At 36.6% G+C, this 22,338-nt stretch overlaps 1 protein-coding gene across 3 annotated transcripts in view; it reads left to right on the forward strand.

Moving 5' to 3' along the window:
• LPP (LIM domain containing preferred translocation partner in lipoma) overlaps nt 1-22,338 on the forward strand; it is a 715,816-nt gene that overhangs the window by 437,878 nt on the left and 255,600 nt on the right. For all 3 annotated transcript variants that reach the window (XM_030822968.1, XM_030822969.1, XM_030822971.1), the window contains one exon: nt 15,201-15,884. In XM_030822968.1, coding sequence (XP_030678828.1) covers nt 15,201-15,884 — 684 coding nt within the window. The remainder of the gene's footprint in view (nt 1-15,200; nt 15,885-22,338) is intronic.

The following is a 22,338-nucleotide window of genomic DNA, read 5'->3' on the forward strand; positions in this document are numbered from 1 at the left end:
CTCTGGGTAGATACCCAGTAGTGGGATTGCTGGATCAAATGGTAAGTAGAGCTCTATGATGTTTTGAGACTCTTCTATGGCATAGTCTTAGTGCTCCCGTGTTCTAAGTGTTATGAAAGGCTGAAGACAGGAATATTAGAACATGGCCCCCTTCCCGAGTTATATAGCTTAGAACAATGGTACTCAAACTTAAGAATGTGTAAGAATTACCTAGGCCGTAGCACTTACACATGGAATATCAAGAGGGAGAACAGACTAGGAGAAGATGTTTGAATTCAGCTGCCCATGTAAAGTATAAAGAATTATTTTTACTCAGAATCTTGAAGGGGAAGGAACTGAGTCACACAGACAAGAATGTGCCTAAAGCCATTCAGCAGTTCAGAGTGGAATGAAAAGGACCCTGGTTCCCTGCTCTTAAGCCAGTGTTCTTTAGCTGGCTAGAACTCAGCTCTCTGTTTAAAAAATGAATGGGTTGCAGTGGAGCACTGTGTTCCAAGTAGAATTTGTAAGACTTCTGGAAATCTGAAAAAATTCTACTGGTTTTCTGCCTGTTTCTCTGTCTATACTTGAATTCACTGAGGCCAAAAATGGTTAACTTTTTACCCAGTAGCTGGCAACATTCCTAGTAATTAGAAAGTGATCAGTAAATGCTCAATGACTATCTGAATGATTGCATTTTTCAAAAAGAAATCTGAAGTCTAAATTTTGAGCCAACTAGATATCATATTTCCTTGTTTTTGGGTGGTTTGGGAAAAATCCAATGTGTTCTCTGAAAGGAAAACATATTTGGAGATATGATTTTTTTTCTGTAAATAAAGTTACTTTGTTGTAAATATAAATATACATGCTCACTTTATAAAAGAAAATGAAAGGAGAAAAAAGAACAAAATGTCTGTATGGACAGCACTCATAATTACCACTCATAATTTTTGTTTTGTTTTTCTTATTCACATATAGAACTTTTATCAAGATATATGTATGAATTTATATCCTGTTATTTTTCTGAAACATTATAGCATAACGGGATTAAGCATCCTATTACCTATACAGTTCTTGATATTTATAAAGATAAATTATGAAAATAATGTTCGAATGAGAAAGGTTTTTCCGTTTATATGCTGTTCCAAAGAACCTTAGGTATCAGAATTTATCTGAGCCCAAAAACGTCCCTTAGGTACCTTAAGCTACCCAAATTCTTTGAATTCTTTCAATCAAATCCCCTAATTTTATAAAGAGGAAATTGAAACCCAAGAAACAATATAAGTGAATTTGTTTGAACCCAGGAATTTCAGTACTTGTTGTCCTAATTTAAAATTGTGTCCCAAAGAATATTTATCTTTGAATTTGTTGATGTTTGCTCTTTTTTTAAAAAGGAAAGAAGAATAATAAACTAATTCCTCATTTTACCTTTAAAAGGAAGTTTCACTGGAGGAATAAGACCCAAATGAATGAACCCCCCATCAGTCATTTGTATCCCCCAGCTGATGAGGATTTCAGCAGTTGTGCTGACACCTTGATCTTGGGTTAGCCACCATCCCCTTGCTCTGCCATGGAGCTTGGTCACCTTGTACCATGGTCAAAATAATGGTGCTCTCTTTCAAAAGCCATCCTCAGATTTCCAGCTAATAGTGTGTAGAAAAGAGAAAACATAGTTTTTTAGTACCCCAAATTCTAGGTTATCTACACTGAATGATCTAAAATATCAAGTAGGCGCTTTCAGCAAAGCTTGTAGAAATATAAATAGAAAAAATAGGAAAGATTATTTGTGGGACCATTCAAACTAAGACTGTTGTTGTTCTCATTATCATTGTTGTTTTTAAAGAACACTGTCCATATATTACAAGACACGTTGCCAACTGCCCTTCACCTATGGGATTATATAAACGCAATCCTATTTTTAAAATAGTTGTGCAGAAAATCGAGAAGGGAGCTACCTTAACTGTGTATTCAGTTCTTGAGTGACAAAGACAGGCGTGAGAGAGAGAGTCCCCTTGCTTCCAAATCACCGCTCCTTTGCCTCACCCTTTTCAGGACAAACCAACTACCAGAAGTGAATCTACCCCATGCGGTCACTACGGGATTTATCTGGGCATTTGCTGAACCTGCTCGCAATTTATTTTTATTTCTTCCGATAGACATGGATTTGGCACAGGAGAGTGAATTCTTTTTGAAACAGCAGATGTGCCTGGTACACCCGTTTGCTGTAACCATTTGTGCTGTGGTTGAAAAAAAATTTTTAAGAGTGCAGAATTTTTGAAGGGGGAGGGTTAAAAAACCAGAGCCATTTTAGTGATTATGCAAAGTTAGAATGTGAGTAATTTTGCTGCAGTTAGTCATTATGTGCTTTCATAGCTTGTTTTACAGGGATAAAGGGATGTGTACAGGTTTGGTGAATAGAGCTCTTATTTGTCCCTAATAGTCACTCTTTATGAAAACATTTTCTACCCTTCCTCCTACTCTGTGGCAAAAGTGCTGTCTCCTTGGAAATTATACCTTTCTGTGATCCAACCTTTCTGTGATCCATTCCTTTTATCCATCTACAATAAGTGGACAGACAACTCCATTTTGGAGGACAAATATGTTAGAAGAAGAATTTTTTTCTCATACACAATATATAGTGTAACTGATACACGTTCAAATCATCGTAATACAGTGATCATTATAAAATGAGAGTGTTTTCTGCAAGGAGGAAAAAAACCTGAGCAAACATCTAGTGACTTTGTTAGGAGCTTAACGTGCTTTAAATATGATGTCCTTCAAATATTTTATTTGAAATATTTGATAGGTCTTAGCAAATTTTGTTCATGGAATTCTCTGAGAACTGTAACACACCACCTATTCCTTTTTCGCTTTGCTTTTGGTCACCCAGATTTTTTTTAGAAATATGTGAACGAGGGTCTGTTTGTTTCCACTGAAGCAAATATAGCCACTTGCTCACACTGGTGGCTTCTTTTACTGAATTCCGTGAATATGTTAGAAACTCTTGTATGAAAATACAGCAACCCAATTTGTCCCTGTTGAGACTAATTTGTGATTTCCATGCACTGCTGCCTGGGTTGTATACACTGAGGTCCACTTTTGTTAAAGAACAAAACTGGGTTTGTTACTTTTTTGTAGGCTTATTATTAAGTCTGACCATTCTGGTGTGATGGTAGGAACGCTGGTTTTAGACTCTGGAAAACAGAGCTCTAATTCTGACCCTCTGAAAACCTTATCACTTCGGGCAAATCTTTCCTGAGCCTTTTTTCCTTGGGGAAAATGTAGAAATGTATGATCTTCACATTTCTTACACCCAACAATTATGTGAAGAATGTCATATGTTTCAGTTATGCACAAATAAATTAGTTATTTCTTCTCAAAGAATCCTCTGTTAAAAATTATTCCCCAAATAGCTCTTTTTGGACCCTCGTCTCAAGGTGATCACATGTTAATTTCTACCACTGATACACAAATTTCAGCAATAAGAAACCCCTGAACGACTTGAGAGTTTCCTGACAGATGGGATCCCACCCATTTTATTATCTTTTGTCTTTTTATGGCTTCTGAGTAGCAGTAAAAGATAGGAATGGTTGGCTCTATTACAGTAATTGATTATAACCGAAAACTAGTGAACCACACTCACCAAATGTCCTGCTACCTACAGCTAAGAAACCCAATGTTTATAAACTAACTCAGAACTTTTAAAATTAGATTGAACTGTGGAGCCCTCCATCATACTTAAATCTTCTTAGATGAATGGTTCACAAAACTGATGGGGGATGGGAAGTGTGGGCAATTTGGTTAGCCAACTATTTCTGTTATTGTTTTATTTGATTAAACATTTCTCTCTTGTATGGAATTTGCCAATAATACATTATTGAAAACACTGATTTCAATAATATATTATTGAAAAAACTAATTTATTGAATAAAAACATATTTTAAAATTTCTTTGCTAGACCCTAAGAATGGAAAGCCCAAGTTTCTACCCACATGGAGTTTAGAGAGGAAAGGAACACTAAATAAGTAATTGCAAAACAAGGCGTAAGGGTTATCATAAGGATAATGCAATCTATTACAGAGACATTAATGGCGGGCACCTTGTCTAATTTTGGAGGATTCAGATTGGCTTCCTAAAGGAGGCATCATTTCATTTGAAATCTGAAGGATGAATAACCAGTTAGAAGTTGCGAGGTGAAAGCAGGTTGGAAAGTGTTCAAATCAGGGCAACCACAGGGTAGCTGGAGTGTTGACTCCTGTGTAGAGGAAAGTAAGAGAGGAGGCTAAGAAGATAAACAGTAGTTCTCTCAGGAAAGAATTTGGACTTCATGGTAAGAGCAATGAGAACTCTTGAGAGATTTTAATACAGGAAGGCAATGATCATATTTGAGTTTTTAAAATTTGATTTTAGAATTGAGTACATACTAGAGGACAATAAGCAGTCAGTTTCTTTAAAAATACACATATACATGTGTGTGTATGTATTTGTTGCAGTAAGCTAGGTCACTAATCATAGTGGACTGGACTAGGGCACCAATAAGTTAATAGAAGTAGAAACATTGACGGTAACTAGTAGAGAGAATTAACAACCTTTATTGGATCAAGAGGAGAAAAAAAAATTGTGATCACATTTATAACATATAATCACGTTGCTAAAATCTTCAAAATATCCGCTAACCTTGAAACGTAACTGACTTATATAGTTTTTGTCAGTATACATATGCACCATTATCTTACTTTTCTTTATAAACTGTTCTTTTGAATGAATGTTTTCTGGCTTTCCAGCTGCATATACCATTCCATTAGCTCAATGTTCCAGGATTTTCTCAACCATCCTCTGATTTTTCCTTTAATATAAACAAGTAAAATCACTTATGCGCGTTTTAATAGCTCTTCATTGCAAGTTTGTCCACCAAAAGAATTATTTCAATTTTCAGTGCTACCAGTCATATAAAAAGGCACCTGTAGTATTCCCACTGGGATTGAGTTTTATTATTTCTTGGCTAATTGGTTGAAATCTCAATATTTTTCACTAAACCCCTGGCCTGATTGGAGAAAAGTGTCTGGTCCCTTGAGGAGATGCTTCAGCAAACGAGGTCACTTGTTATGGAAATAGGCTCTTCTCTCACTGCATTTCTAGATGATAGAACACACTCAGATTGATTTAGCCTTCATCACAATGGCATTTTATCCAGTGCTGGACACATGCATGCTAGGAACTGAGTGTACTGTACGGGTATTTATAATACCCATATTCATTCTAGGAATTAATTATACATAGCTGGGTGTTTACATAAACAGGAGCCTTGGAGACCTTGCAAGTTGAAAACCGATGGCATTCTATTTCATTTGAAAGTCATTGGGGTGGGAGAGGACACTCCTTAAAATATTGGATTTCTTAGTTTTAATCTGATGATATGCTAGCTTTATGAAGATGTGAGTGCAGGCCCTCACCTGGATCGTTGCTTCTTTTTTTAATAGGAGCTAGAAAGTGAAGATTTTCAAGGTAGCATCTGGGTGCTCCTAATTGACTTGATTTTATGTTTGAGAAACACCTTGACATACCGACACTGGGGTCTCTAGAAGTCCAGGGAGATGTTTTTCTTCAGTGTCATATACCCTGTCATAAGTGTTGTGAGGATTAAATGGAAAAGCTTCTGGGACAGAAACTGCTCTCAAGTGCCACACCAGACTATGCTGTTTTAACTATTTCTGGCTCTGAAGCTATTAAGAATAACCCATCACTAGCAGAGCACAGGGCTGTGAAATGAATAAGTGCTGATACATTTCAAAGAAGTAAGATATTTATGTGTGCATCTCTCTGGCAAAAACTATCGGGAACTCGTTAGGGGTGTGTGTGTGTGTGTGTGTGTGGGGTGTGTGTGCTTTATGTGTTCATGGAGGACTAAAAATTAGTATTAGTAGTATATTGGCAGCAATGTTTTGAACTCGATGGCACCAACTAAAATTGTGTGATTTTTATGTCATGCATAATATTTGAGATTATTTTAACTCATCACCAGATTTCAGCTACTATTTATCCTCATTTATAAGGTTACTTTTTTAATGTGGAAAATAAAAACATAAAACCAAGAACAAAATTTTCTCTTAACTGCATCATCTAGTGTAAAACTGTAACCTTTTAAAATACATTTAAGCCATTTTTAATTTTCTGCTATGCTCCTTCCTTTTTTTGTATGTACATACCCATGGACGTTGGAATACCGCAATATTTTAGTTGGAATATTGGAATACCACAATATTTAGACGTTGGAGTACCACAATATTTTAGTTTGCTTGGTTTTTAAAATAATGTATATATTTCTGATATATATTATGTTAAATATATATTTATTTTTATACAATTGTATGTAAGAAATGTATAATATATACTACGCCTATGTAATATATATTTCTTCCTTTCAGTAAAAAGGTAATATGTGGTAGACACTTAGCAGAATAGGAAAAGTCTATAGAATACCCAAAAATAACCCCTTTAAAATAACCAATGTTAGCAGTTGGGAATCAGTCCTTCTGGCCATATATGTATGTATATGTATATATGAGATATAGACAGATGCATTACTTATCAACAGGTATGAAACAATGTTTTCTAACTGAATTTTAAAACAGAGAATTTTTGATACATGTTTTTATTATATAGTGGTAAAATATACATAATATAAAATTTAACATTCTAACCAATTTTAAGCGTATAATTCACTGGCACTAAGTACATGTACATTGTTGTGCAGCCATCACCACCAGAACTCTATCTACTCAAACCGAAATGGCATCTCTATTAAACAATAATGCGCTAGCTCTATTCTTCCTTCTCCCATCCCATGGCAATCACCATTCTACTTTCTAGCTTTATAAATTTGACTCTTCTTGAGGACTCCTATATTTAGAACCATATAGTATTTGTTTTTTTTTTTTTGTAACTGGCTTGTTTCTTCAAGCTTCGAGCTTAATCTCTTCAAGCTTCATCCATGTTATAGCATGTGTCAGAATTTTCTTATTACATTGTGTGTGTATATGTATACGTATAGGTATATAGATAGATTTAGATGTGTGTATGTGTGTGTGTATATATATATATATATAATATCACATTTTATTTATCCATTCATCCATCAGTGGACACTTGAATTGCTTCTTCCTTTGGCTATTGTGAATAATACTGCTATGAACATATTACCATGATTGTACAAATAGCTGCATTCCTGCTTTTAGTTATTTTAGGTATCTACCCAGAAGTTGAATTGCTAGATTATTGATATATTTTGAAATATTTTTATGGCATTGTTTTAATGGCTGTGTAGTATTCCATTATATGACTATACCATAATGTATATAAACAATCCTCATGTATTGATTAAATTTTCCATTATCTTTTAGTTTTATAAAGTACACTATTAACACGGAGTTTCTTGAAACTAAACATTTATGCTCTCTGGTCATTTCCATAGGCTAAATTTTAAGAAATAAAACTATGGGTTTAAAAAGTATAAACTTTATTAGAGCTTTTGTTATGTATCACCAAATTACACCACTGATTTCCCATAAAAATTTTATAGAAACAAACATTAACTTCGTCCCTAAATCTAAATTATGTAATCAATTTTCCTTCTGAGACAACTGGAATCACACCATTATGTCACTCATAGCCCCTAACTCCAAGTGGGATTTCTTGTTTGGCTTTAGCAACAGTATCTAAAAGTAGTGTTGAACTCTGGTTTTAGCTGAGAATCACCTGCCCCTTCCCTTTTGAATTTCCAGATTTCACTCCGTTGAGTGGGTTTATCTACAATAACTTGTATTTAAAAAGCCCTAAATGATTCTCTTGTGCAGTCAGATTTAAGAAGTGCTTTTCTAAATGTGTAATATTATGTTTATATATGGCACTCTTGGCCAGGTGTGGTGGCTCACGCCTGTAATCCCAACATTTTGGGAGGCCAAGGCAGATGGATCACTTGAGGTCAGGAGTTCCAGATCAGCCTGGACAACACAGTGAAAACCCCGTCTTTACTAAAAACACAAAATGAGCCGGCGTGGTGGTGGGTGCCTATAATCCCAGCTATTTGAGAGGCTTCGACACAAGAATTCCTTGAACACGCGAGGCAGAGGTTGCAGTGAGCTGTGATAGCGCCACTGCAGTCCAGCCTGGGCGACAGGGCAAGACTCTATCTAAAAAAAAAAAATGTATACACACACACACACACACACACACACACGTATATAGCATTCTTAATCTCAAATATATATATATATATTATATATATATTATATATAATATATATATATATATGACATTCTTAATCTGTTAGGTTGTTTTCCAACTCATAGGGTCATCTATGAAGTGGATAGTGTAAGTGGCCTGGTTGGATGAGGTATGGAGATATGGGTACTTACCCTGAATTATGGAAGATAATTACTGAGATGACTCGAGAAAGCAAAATTTAGTTATTCCTGTAGTCATGGTTAGGAGAAAATGATGACATAATTTTTGTACAGAGCCAAAAGAAGCAGCAAATTAGGGATTTCATTATAACTGAAATAGGTTAGCCGTGTTTGCATTTTTGCTCATTGCACGAACTCAGAAACCAATTATATTTATTTATCCAGCCATTTTTTATTAAGTGCCTACCTGATATGAATCCCTAATAATGAGACCAAGCTCTTCTTGGGCAATAAAACTCTGAATATTGCACATTTACTCTTGGAATCATTGGATTTTTGAAAGTCAGAATATCTTCTTTTATAAAGGTACCTCAACCGCAGTGAAGCTCTTTTTTTTTTTTCCTGAGTGATATAGAAATATTTTTTTATTTGAAGAGAAAGACTATTTATTTAAAAAAAAAAAAAAGGAGAAGAATAACTTAACATTTCCCCTCCTTTTTTGTTCAGATGAAGAGTCAGTCTAGAGAAGTCACGTGACTTTCCCAATGTCACTAAATTCTAAACAGTGGTAAAGCTGGCGCTTTTTTTCTTGCTCTCCCAAGTTCCAGTGCACAACTCTTCAACTGCATGCTTCCTAGTGATACTTACATTTGCCAGTATCCATAACTCAAAGTGGGAATTGTAAAGTGCACCTCATGCACTACAGGTGACCTGCAGAAATGGTTTTATTTCTCTTCCTTGTGTTTGAAAATAATAATAATAATAATAATAATAATGAACACAATTTTAAAGTCAGAAGAGTAATATTGGATTTATATTCCACATGTCAGCAGTGAGCTGGCATGGGATAGCAGCTGCCTTTTTAACAGAGTAAACTCTTCAGTTTTACAGTTCACATCACTTTGTTGTTTCCTAGACACTGGCATTGTCATTTTCTGTTCATTCTCCCATTTATTCAGTTTTTCTTCTAGGAGAGAGAAAGATTTTCCAGTGTCTACATTTTGATCACTTATCTCTTAAAAACAGGAAAACTACAGATAGACTGATAAAGCATTTTGTGTTTTTTTTTTAACATGTCAACTATTATATTTCACTGTTTTATTACCTGAGAGAGGTGGATGGTTTTTAAAACCCCAAACTGTGGGGCCAGATGACCCAGGCTTGAACCTTCAATCTGCCACCTGCTAGTGATGTGTCCTTGGGCAGTTACTTAGTCTCTCGTCAATATCTTCTTCTGGAAAATGAGGATTGGTTTCTGTCTCAGGAGTAATTGTGAGGATTATATGTAAATTATGTTCAACACAAAATGTTTGCACCAGGTAATTTCTATATAAATGTTTGCTATTATTACACATTTTTTGGGTTACCAATAGGTATTTTAGCTTGTGTTTTCTGCCACAGGGATATCCAAAGTAGATAACTGAAAGTGAAGAGCACCTGAGGTATTCTTCAAATAACTCAAATACTTGTCATGAAAATATAATTGAGATAGAAATTTTCATTATCTTAATCTTCTAGCAAGTCAACCATCCCCCTTTTGATATTTTGTATATTCCTTGGCCATATGAAAATATCATTCTCTATGGCCTCAATTGTATTGTACAAATGAATTCACATCATGTGTTTTTCATTTAAAATTTACATTTAAATCTTAAGCACTTTCCCATGTCATGTAGCTGAAATTAAAATGTAATAAAATGATTTTGAATTTTGTGCTGCTGTTTAAATGTTGACCTTTTGCTTCTGTCTATTTTCTCCTTCTGTTACATTAGAAAATTTTCTAAGTAGAAATCATGTTTACTCATCACACTTAATTTTGCCCCAAATATTCTATAACTAAGAACTTTCTGAGTGCAATGAGTATGATTTTCTTTGTCTCATAGTGAATCTAGTAAGCAGTTCAATGCCTGTTATATAGTAGACTTTCAATAAATTTCTATTGAATAAATAATTTGGATTAATTTCTGGGATTTGTGGTGTTGTGTTTACTTGGCAGTAAATTCAGAACGTACTTTGTTTTAGTACATTTTGTTAAATACTATTTTTAAATGCATTCGTCTCTTTCCTTTCTTAGTAAGTTTATTTAAAAATTGCCCTTTATTTCCAGAGGGGATTTGAGTCAGCATCAAGTAAAACTTACACATATAATATGGCCATAAAAATGAAAACAAGTACCTCAAAGGCTTCTTGGAAAAAAATAGTATCAATACATTCCAAATTAAAATCATTAAACTATTTAGAGGTGGGGGGGGCACTAATGAGATGACTGTAATTAGGCACGCATTACACACTTTTACAGAATTTCTTGATTGTCAAGTCAATAAGGGAAATAAGATAGTTCATATTTTTGCATGGTCAGTTATAATCTGACCAAAGAAATGCATTTTTCTTGGGATATTAACCTTCATTCATTCATCGAATATTTGTTAAATGCCAGCTTACGGGCTATGATGTGATGAAGCATAATGAGGAAGCAGCAGGGAATAAAAAGGACAGTCTCTGCTCGTATAGAAGCAGACATATACACATGTGATATGTACAGGGAGGGAGAAGTAAAGAGCACTCACTGTGCTGGAGGATTCAGGCAAAGTTTCACGGAGGAACGTGACATTCAGGTTGAGATGTAAGAGATTCCTAGGAATCAGCTAGATAATTCAAAGACAATGGAGAAGTGATTGGTGTAGGTATCATCACTGAGATGTGAGAGAGCTTGGCACAATGGACATGAAAGGTGGTCAATGTATCTCAAAGAGAGGTAGAAGAGGTGGATTTGCATCCATCATTCCCCTAACCTGTTGAAGATTTTTGAGCAGGAAAGCAATATGATTAGATTTGCATTTGCAATAAATCACTCTGGCTACCAAATGAAGGACTCATTGAAGGAGAACAGTCGTGGACACTAGGAGACCAGTTTGGATGTTTTTGGAGAATTCATAATGAAAAATGGTGGAATCTTGGCATGGGATTGTAGTAGTGGAAATGGTAAAATGTGGACATATTTGTGAGTTATGGAATTCCCTGTTTAGAGAGTAGGATCAACGGGATTTAGTTCTTGAATGGGAAGTAGGCAGAGTCTCAGAAATGATTCCCAGTGTTCTCCTTTGAGCAACAACTGGGTGGATGAGAAAACTAAATGAAAAGCAGATCAGGGTAGATGATGAAATCTGTTTTTAATATATTGAGTCTGAAACGCATATGAGACATTCAAGCAGACACATGAAATAGACAGTTGAGGATTTGGGCTTAGTATTCAGAATACAGATGAATTCTGGAGACAGAAATTCTAAAGTTTTCACAATATAGAAGGTATATCAAGTTGTGGCCATGGTCCTGGAGACAATAGAGAGACAAAAGTGGAGGTCTGGTGTCAAATAAAGGGAATCGCTATTCACCGGCTATTGGGCAATATGTTGGCTATTGTCATTAGTAACAATTTCACAGAAAGATTTAAGAAGCATTTTATTTTTCATGAGATGAAATTCCATTTGTTGCAGATAGATAGCTTTCTGGTGAACTAGGTTGATCCAGAGATAAAGATTAAAAAATTCCCAGGGACATTTGGTTAACATTTTACTTTCAATGGTTCTCAACTAGAGGGGAAACCACCTCCTGATGGGGAGTTTGGAAATGAATGGGCACATTTTTATAAACTGTCACAATGACTAGAGGACACTTATCATTTAATGGGTAGGGAGCAAAATACATTACTGTCAAACTCAAGAAGACCATAGTACTCTGTTGAGACACACTGATAAACTCTTGTGCCACATATGTTTCTCTGGCTTGCTGATTGTAAAGTTCCGAGCTGACTGTCAAGAACGGTCACAGACCCTCTCTAGATTTTCACCTCTACAGCACTCTCCTTGTCCTGAACCTAGAGGAAATGATGGCTCTGCCTCTGCTAGTTCCATATTACTTCCCTGTCCTTTGTGACTCCTCTGCAATTACATGAGGCCATGTACATAATACCTGTATAAATCAGATCCTTGAGAAGACCTAGTTGGTGTGTGCTGTCATTTTTATTTGAGTCCTGACTCTTATGGCTATCTTTTCCACGTATCATTTGTCTCAAATATAGTTTCCTAGGGATCTTATAATTCCAGATTTAGCTTCCCGTTAAGTTACAAGAAGCTCTTGAATAGAGTGGTATCTTTTTGTTTGTTTGGTTTTCGTGTTTTGTTTTATTCTGTTTTTTTGGATATTAGTCTTTAAAAGGGTAAACTTGTCATTTACTTTTGTAATTTAAGCAGCCTGGATATTCTTGTCTTGTTGGTGGAGGGGCTTTAACTTTCTGCTTGAAGGTGGTCCCAACAGTAGTAAATAGAAACATGGTTTCCTCATTAAGCAATTTATTAAAATATGTATGTTCAAGACATTCCTAAAAAATACTCAGTTAAGACTCCAACATTCTATTACAGAGGACATGGAAAAGGCATCTTGAACCTAGAAAAAATTTAAGGTCAGATTTTTCTTGACAATAATGCCAGTCATAAAAAAGTCAGCGTAGATGGGCATTGAATGAAAGAAGGAATAAAGCTTTGCTTTTCTTTGATGACTCAAGATCAGCAGAAACCCAGAGTTCCTATTTTGAACACTTTACAAACCCAACTATAAATGGAGACAGTGACTGAGCAACTGGGCTGATGACAGGCATGCTCTCTGCTGCAGCTGTAAAGTCTGCCCCATGAAAACAGTTCAAAATTCGCATAGTTTGAAACTGAAAACCGGTAACATTCATTGACAAAAAAAGAATTAATATAGACCTAACTCCTTAAAAGTAACTTTTTTTTCATAAGTTTCTTCTTTCAGTCTCTTTCTTGGTGAACACACAGACACACACGTGTACACACTATTTGAACATCCTAAAGTCTGAATTAAAGCAACAGGGCACGATTTCAGGAGCCATTGCTTTCTTCTAGGAAATACCTCACTACCAGAGCTCTCTTTGGAGATGAGAAGATTTTTCTCAACTTTATTATGAATTCCATTGTGTAAGTGTGAGCACGTTTCTGAATATTTTACATATTATAACTATATGTTTGAAAATAGAATATTATATATATATATATATATATATATTCCTTTGCAGTTTTACATGCCTTACATCATGGGAGCTGGAAAGAGTAAAGAATAGGAATTATTTTAAAGCATATTTATTTATGTTCTTCATGGTTCAAGAAAACTATGCCAACATTCTTCTGGCCCACATATTCAATTAAATATATAGTGAATCTTTTCTACTTACTGGATTATTTGGTGCTTCCAAGCATTTATTTTTGGCATTTCATTTCGTTTTTGTTTTTGCAGGAATTTTTGAAGTTTTATTATGATTTAACATTTTTATTTTGAAAATCAAGCACATTTTAAAAATTACTCTGCTGCAGCTGTAGTCTGCCCCCAAAAACAGATACTTCAAAATTCACATATTTTGAAAATAAAAATGCAGGTATAGAAATTTACATATACAGATTACTTATTTATCTGTGATTTGTTATGTGTATATAAATTTATTTATACAATCATCTATAAATACAGATATGCAAATATGTGTTATTTTTTGAGACTTGAATGTCTGTGGCAATCCTTTTTTTATGTAGTTTTTTTCCATTAGTTATTTTCTAAGCCTCTTCAACATGTAAAGCTCTGTGAGGTTAATGGGGGGAGAGTGGTGTCCTAGGATGAATAGTGTGTCCCTCCCTGTCCCCCAGTCTGGTAGAGAAGCTGTGTACAATAGATTAGACCAAATAGATTTCTACATTTTCAATCAGAATTAGCTGTGGCCAGGAGATAAGAACAGACAAGGTGCGCCCGTGTATGTCTGCCTTCTCTCTTGGAGCAGGCCCTCCACTTCCCTTTTGTTTAAGTTAGGATAACATGTTACATTCTTTATCTCACTATTCTTCATGATCAATTGTCACAAAATTTTCCTCTACGTTACTTCTTTTAGAAGTTTTAGTTTCAGGCCTTTCTCATCTTTAAATCATTAACCCAGTTTTAGTTAATGATGTCAGTAAGGGTCCAATATCATTCTTTTGTGTGTGTATTTCTAGTTTCCCTAACATCATCTATTGAAGAAATTGTCCTTACCTATCATCTATTCTTTGCCTCTTCATCAAAACTCAATTGACTGTATACACATGGATATATTTCTGGGCTCTCTGTTCTGTTCTGTTGGTTTGTATATCTTGTTTTTCATGCCAGCACCATACTGTTTTGATTACTATAGCTTTGTAATATATTTTGAAATTAGGAATTGTAATGCCTCCGGCTTTGTTCTTGGCTTCAAGATTAATGTGGCTTTTTGTGGTCTTTTGTGGTTCCATGTGAATTTTAGAATTGTTTTTTCTATTGTATGTAAAACTTCATTTTGGTATTTAGATAGGGATCTCACTGAATCTATAGATAACTTTGGGTAGGATATACATTCTAAGAATATCAAGTCTTTCAACCTATGAACACAGATGTTTATCCATTTGTTTGTGTCTTATATAATTTCTTTCACCAATGTTTAATAGTTTTCAGTATATAATCTTTCTCTTCCTTAGATAACTTTTCTCTAAGTTTTTTATGCTACTGTAAGTAGAATTTTTTCCTTTCTTTCCTTTTCTGCCGTTCGTCGGCAGTGCACAGATATACAACTGATTTTTGTGTTCATCTGTGAACACTTTGAAGACAAGATCATGCCTTATTTGTGTTCTACGTAGTAATACATAAATAACAATTAGCAGTTATTAATATTTTTAATTTATTTATTTTTATTGAGTTTCGTTGGCAGTAATTTTTGCTTTCTTTCTTTCTTTTTTTTCCTATTCTTTTTAGAGCTCCACTGGTTCAACAGCCTCTCCTCCAGTTTCAACCCCAGTCACAGGACACAAGAGAATGGTCATCCCGAACCAACCCCCTCTAACAGCAACCAAAAAGTCTACATTGAAACCACAGCCTGCACCCCAGGCTGGACCCATCCCTGTGGCTCCAATCGGAACACTCAAACCTCAGCCTCAGCCAGTCCCAGCCTCCTACACCACGGCCTCCACTTCTTCAAGGCCTACCTTTAATGTGCAGGTGAAGTCAGCCCAGCCCAGCCCTCATTATATGGCTGCCCCTTCATCAGGACAAATTTATGGCTCAGGGGCCCAGGGCTATAACACTCAGCCAGTTCCCGTCTCTGGGCAGTGTCCACCTCCTTCAACACGGGGAGGCATGGATTATGCCTACATTCCACCACCAGGACTTCAGCCTGAGCCTGGGTATGGGTATGTCCCCAACCAGGGACGCTATTATGAAGGCTACTATGCAGCAGGGCCAGGCTATGGGGGCAGAAATGACTCTGATCCTGCCTATGGTCAACAAAGTCACCCAAATACCTGGAAACGGGAACCAGGGTACACTCCTCCTGGAGCAGGGAACCAGAACCCTCCTGGGATGTATCCAGTCACTGGTCCCAAGAAGACCTATATCACAGATCCTGTTTCAGCCCCCTGTGCACCACCATTGCAGCCAAAGGTAAGAAACTCAGTAACATAATGAGGAGAATACAGGGGCGCATTAGGCAAATAATGAGGAGAATACAGGGGCACCTCAGGCAAAGCCTAAGGCAAAACTGTGTGTGTTACTTTTATTTCACTGACAAATACAACCCCAGGGAAGGATGAGTGAAGCCAGAGAGGAGAGAGAGACTACTTGTTATGTTACTAATATGGCCACTGTTTATTATCAAATGGAATTGCTTGCTCAATCTTGAAGAATCATCTTCCAAAGGCCACAGAAACCATAGCATCTGAGGACAAAGTGTTCTGATGGAGAAAGAGAAAATAATTTATTTTTCACATCCTTCCCTATATTGGTTAAAGCTTCCCTCTATTGTGCAGAAGCTTCCTCTACACCTTGCAGTTGCTTGAACATTAAACAGGTCTGTATCATCTGAAGCCTCAGCAAGGGTAGCGATCTAGAGGTGGGATGTGGAGGGCAAACCTGAGTGAACTGCTGTCAGGCTGTGGCCCTGTGAAGGTGATTATAACTCCTGCAATGTTGGTACCACAGTGGTTGCTGGGGCGGAACAAGTGGCCAAGGACCCAGGAGATGGGTGAGGCCAAGCAGGTCTAAGATAATGCAAATACCTTGGACAGTTTCTCCTTTGAGAAGGGGCTGCAGTATAATGCGGCTTGTTTGTGACCCCTTGTTTATTCATTTTACTAATCGTCCAGAAAGAATCGTATTCTTCAGCCTTTAGCACTATTAAGCAATGTTTAAAAACTCCTTATGAGTGACAGTTACTTCTTATTTGATTTAATTGTCCCTATGTGGACCTTTTAAGTTAACACTCTCTGTTACTTCGTCTGAATAGGTAAGGTATAATACTACACATGCCCACTCACCACAACTTGGATTTTTCATTAGTATTGGAACCAACATGATGTTGATTCCTCCCATTATGACTAGAGGAACCAATGAGAATAACTTGGAACGGGTGAAAATAGAGGAACTGAGCCAGTTTCCAGCCATTTGGGTTGGAAGAGTGCCCTTGCTTCTTTTCAGTTAGAACTGTGAGAAATCAGAAATTTGAGACCCTCAATTAGCTAGAAGATCAATGGTAGTTTTGGGGGATGGATTGGGTAGAAGTTTGGAATGTATTTTTAAAAATTCTTTCCACATTTTTAACAAGATTGTCCATTTCAGATCTATTCACATATTCAACATTGTATCAAAAATTTCCTTTTAGGGTATTTACTAAATTGTTTTTCTTATATGAAAGCTTCTGCCGTATTAATGGTGTCCTATGTGAATTTCACATTCTATAGGGAAATAGAGCTCTTCCTGACAGTGGGGACTGTGAAGAGCTGGAGAAATCCTATAGCCTTGTGTGTGACCACTATATGAAATTGGCCAGCCATGATCCCTTTCCAATAGATAGATTCCAAATTAGAATTTTAAATGATTTTAAACATTACTTAGTTTCTTAAGTCTCTCTATGAAAAGAAATGTTATTACAGTTGTTTTACTTCTTTTTAAAATGAGTTGGTCCAAAATAGCCAATCTGGACAGCCTTGCTCTGTGTTAATGTCACAGTGTATTTGCATCAGTTCCTCCTGGCCCAGACGAGGGGAGTCTATTTTCAAAACAACCAGTTCAGAGAAACAGATTATTCAACTTAACCACAGTTTTTGTTTTCAACAATTGCAACAGATTTACCCAGGGAAGATTACAGTAAAATAAAATTTTAGGTCAGAACAATTGCTGTCAAGGTTTAAGCTCAAATAGATAGGCAATTTCGCCCTGCCCAAAACAGGGTGACTGAAAGGATGGCTGAGTGATGTTCCTGAAGGAATAACATCGTGTCTGCCTTGTTGGAGGATCGTGTTATCCCACATAGGAACCAGACATGAGAGAAAGCAAAACTATGTGTCTTGTTGAGACTCATCTGGTGAGAAGTACTGAGCTAGTCTTCAGGTGTTGTTTTCTCACTAAGTCACTGGGTATTCTGGCCAGCCTCTCTTCAACATTTGGAACCCATCCATTGGTGTAGGAAAAAGAATCAGCCCCCACTGCTAGAACTGGATCTAAAGTGCTGGGTCCAGCCACATCCCTAACATTTGGCCTGTCCTCACCAACCGACCCAGGGAGATGGAATGAATTTTTATAAACCACTCATCAGAAAACATGGAACTTTATTTTGCTTCCTATTTGAGCAAGGTAGTTATTCAAGATGATCTATTAGATGATTACAGATTTTGGATATCAGTAGATTTTGTTATTTTTACAATTTTTGATATATTTGTTTTTCAACAGTTTCATGTGTTTTCACATCATATTTGGTTGTGCATTTTAAAAATGAAAATCAAACCATGTACTTTTCACTCTGATTATTAAGAGTGGTTAGAGGTTGATATTTAGCCATCTGTCCTGTCTATGCTTTGGGAAAGGGGGAAGAGGCTGATGAAGCTATGGATAAATTCTGGGCGCGTTGTGAGGGCATTGGCTGATGAAAGGGTGGGTTCCTTCACAGTTGGCCTTTGAGCAAAACACTACTGTATTCTACTGCACCTGTGCACAGAGGACCTTATTGTCCTTGTATTGACTGTTTGGCTTAATTATGTGACTACAGGCATGAGAAATGAGCTCCAAATTCTTATCCCAGTTCTTTCCATGACATTCCTCTTCCAGTTTGAGGAAAACCTCTAGACCTCTTTATGTCATGCTTCAAACCTCAGTAAAGTAGAACATCATCTTTACTAATTAATTAATGATTGCAAAAGGCTTGGAAATTTCCAAAGGCTGAATAATTGCCAAGTGAAGACTGTTCAGCTTTCCACTGGCTTTCATTTATTTTTAATTTTTTTTAGTCACTGATGGAAAACTTACCCTCATGTCTGAAAACAATTATACTTTATTACATTGAGTGCTTCTGAGGAGTTTGACATTTAACCCATTAAGGAAAAAGTTTAAAAGATGAAATAAATAAATCTCTCTTATATTTGAGATGAGCTGCTTTAGTTTTCCTATATCAGGATAGTATAAAAAGAGGAATATGATATAGTAAAAAAGAGGAGAGACAGGATGGGGAAAGGGAGATAGGAAAGAAAGAATGAAAAAGGAAGAAATGAAGAAAGGAAAGAGGCAGAATGAGAACCTGCCAAGGCTTAGAGGATCATGATTATACTTACGTTCCACAATGTGCTGAGCAGTGAATTTGCATGCTACAGTGGGCCATACTGTATTTCCTATACCATCTGAGCTGAGTTCCTTGAAAAATACTGTTATAAATAAGTCTTTATAAGGCAGAAATGTTCTCTTCTCACTGGAAATCCTCTTAAAGATGCAGTGGAATCTCTTCTCTTTGCTGATTTATAAAAGCTAATGTTAGCTACATCTTGCCATGTAGTTCACAGAACTCGTTTCCTGTGCATTTTATATATATATATATATATATATATATATATATATATATATATATCCCTGTGAGTTGGGATCCACGTTTTCTCCAGTATTTAGATAAGGTGGCTCAGCTTGAAAGTTCCAGAGCCAGGACCTGGAAGCTAGTCACAACTCTCAGGTCTAAAGTGACCAGGCAACTTTAGCCTCCACTTAGCATAAAAACTCATGTCCATCAGCCTCAGCTATTAAAGGGACAGGTATTTGCTCCATAATGTCTGGAAGTGCTGGGGCTGTGCATTCCAGGGAAGTTGGAGAATCTTGTCCCAATTAGTGTAGAGGTTATGTTAAATTCTGAAACCATCTACTATTAAAATTTCCTTGGAAAATATTTCAGGAAGATGAGACCTTGGAAGTCAACTAACCATCTTTCAGTAAATCTAAAAAGTTTTTCTTTTCCAGAATTAGAACAGATTGTTGCTTTTCATTTGGATTTCGAGTTTGGGGCATATTTTATGGGTCAGAGAAGAGTGTAGAGGTAATGAACTGTTGTGGTCAGTGTTGAAGGGACTTCAAGATCTGTAATTTCTGTTAAGATTAAGAAAATAGAGAATGTTCATACACTACCACTTTGAACATTCCAGTAGTATGAGAATACTTAAATTAATTTAATTTTATTTTTATTTATTTATTTTTTTTGAGAGGGAGTCCCATTCTGTCGCCCAGGCTGGGGTGCAATGACGTGATCTCGGCTCACTGCAACCTCCGCCTCCCAGGTTCAAGTGATTCTCCTGCCTCAGCCTACCAAGTAGCTGGGATTACAGGTGCCTGCCACCATGCCTGGCTAACTTTTTATATGTTTAGTACAGACAGGGTTTCACCATGTTGGCCAGGCTAGTCTCAAATTCCTGACCTCGGGTGATCTACCCACCTCGACCTCCCAAAGTGCTGGGATAACACGTGTGAGCCACCACGCCCAGCCTGTTTTAATTTTTGAAAATAGAAAGTTATATACATTGGTTGCACTGTAAAGAATTGTTGGCATTTGGAGAGAGTTATCCATATGGTAATCCCTGTGTTAATTGTCTCTCAATTCTAAGATCAGAGAAACAAAACAGAAGAGATGATTAGGATGGGCAGAGGAATGAATGCAGACAGATCCCTCAAGTCAGTAGCTAACACCAGAATACATGTGAAGATGAGAATGGTAGATATTGCTTGAGGCCAGTGACTGTAATATTAGTAATTCCTCTTTGTACAGACTTTTTAGTTTCCGAAGCACTTTGTGGAGCTCACAAAATCCATGATCATTAAGCCCAAGTCTTTGTCTTTCTTTTTCTGATGAGGGTTCAAAAGCCCAGTGATGAGAGCCACCCGTTTAACATCATATGTCAAATTCATGGGAGAGTCACAGCTCCAAGTCAGGTCTTCTAAAGATTGTTCCCATGCTTTGACCATGGCAAGTGACTGAATGTTGGCATGCTTTGGATGGCAAGAGCTCCTCATCAGCACCAGTGTACATGGCTCCACTGTGACCCATGTTACATGTAGAGATTAAAGTGGGCTTAGGCAGTCATCATGGCCTTTGGATAAAATCAGCAGTTGGAGGGGAAGCACCCATTAAATCCCTGCCTGGCACCCAGGACTGGTGCCTTGGAGCTATACTTCCCCATCCCCATCACCCACATAAAATTTGTCCCGAGGTTCTTTCTACCTTCACTAAGTACTTACTGTGGAGTTCAGTCATCCTCATTTCTCACTTGAACCATTGAAATGGCCTCTTACTTAGGGTTTCCTCCCCCAGTCATCTCCGTACCCATACATCCTACATGTAATACCAGATTAATCTTTCTATGGTACCTTATCATTAATTGCCTTTTGCAAAAACCTTAACAAGTTCCCAACCAGTTACAGAAGACATTGAAACCCCAAACTGGATTTCTGGTTTTATCTCTCCCCAGTATCCTGGATTCCAGCTGATACATTACATTTTTAGTTAATTCTCACCTCTATGGCTTTGCTCACCAAGTTCCTTCTTCCCAGTCCTTCCCCAAATAAAACCTACACATCTAAAAGTGACCCATTAAGACCCAGCTACAGTGTCAATTTCTCCCATAAGGTTTTCTCCTCTTCCTAAAAGCTAGTTTTGTGTTATTTCACCCTCTCTTTTAGATGTTTTCACTCTCTTACTGTACTAGAGTCATTTGTGTTCCTGTCTTCTATCAACCTATACCCAAGCATATATTAGACTAAGTTTTAGGAGAATATCCTATGTTTCTAGAAACATATGTATGTGGAAACTATATGCTTAGTTATTTAGCAGAGGTTTATTGAACATTGTGTTCGCTTTGAAGAATTTTGGTAGACACTCAGTAGGGCCCTATTAGGGTTTAAGGCATAGTACAGCTCAGGTGCATTTTCCTTTAAGGATGCATTTAACCTGCTAGATGTCATCTCATTTTTAAGACCAGAGAAAAAGAGAGCAGCATCTGTTGTTTCTTGACTTCTTAATAATAGCCATTCTGACTGGCGTGAGAGATGGTATCTCATTGTTGTTTTATTTGCATTCCTCTAATGATCAGTGATGTTGAGCTTTTTTTCATGTTTGTTGACCGCATAAATGTCTTATTTTGGGAAGTGTCTGTTCATATCCTTTGCCCACTTTCTGATGAGGTTGTTTGTTTTTCTCTTGTAAATTTGTTTAAGTTCCTTGTATATTCTCGATATTAGACCTGTGTCAGATGGGTAGATTGCAAAAATTTTCTCCCATTCTGTAGGTTGCCTAGTCACTCTGATGATAGTTTCTTTTGCAAAAGCTCTTTAGTTTAGTTAGATCTTATTTGTCAATTTTGGCTTTTGTTGCAATTGCTTTTGGCGTTTTCATCATGAAGCCGTTGCCCATGCTTGAATCCTGAATGCTATTGCCTAGGTTTTCTTCTAGGTTTTTTATGTTTGCTTTTGGGTTTTACATTTAAGTATTTAATCCATCTTGAGTTAAGTTTTGTATAAGGTGTAAGGAAGTGGTCCAGTTATAGTTTTCTGCATACAGCTAGCCAGTTTTTCTAGCATCATTTATTGAATAGGAAAT

Source organism: Nomascus leucogenys, chromosome 11, assembly GCF_006542625.1.
Source record: "Nomascus leucogenys isolate Asia chromosome 11, Asia_NLE_v1, whole genome shotgun sequence".
Taxonomy (NCBI): Eukaryota; Metazoa; Chordata; class Mammalia; order Primates; family Hylobatidae; genus Nomascus; species Nomascus leucogenys.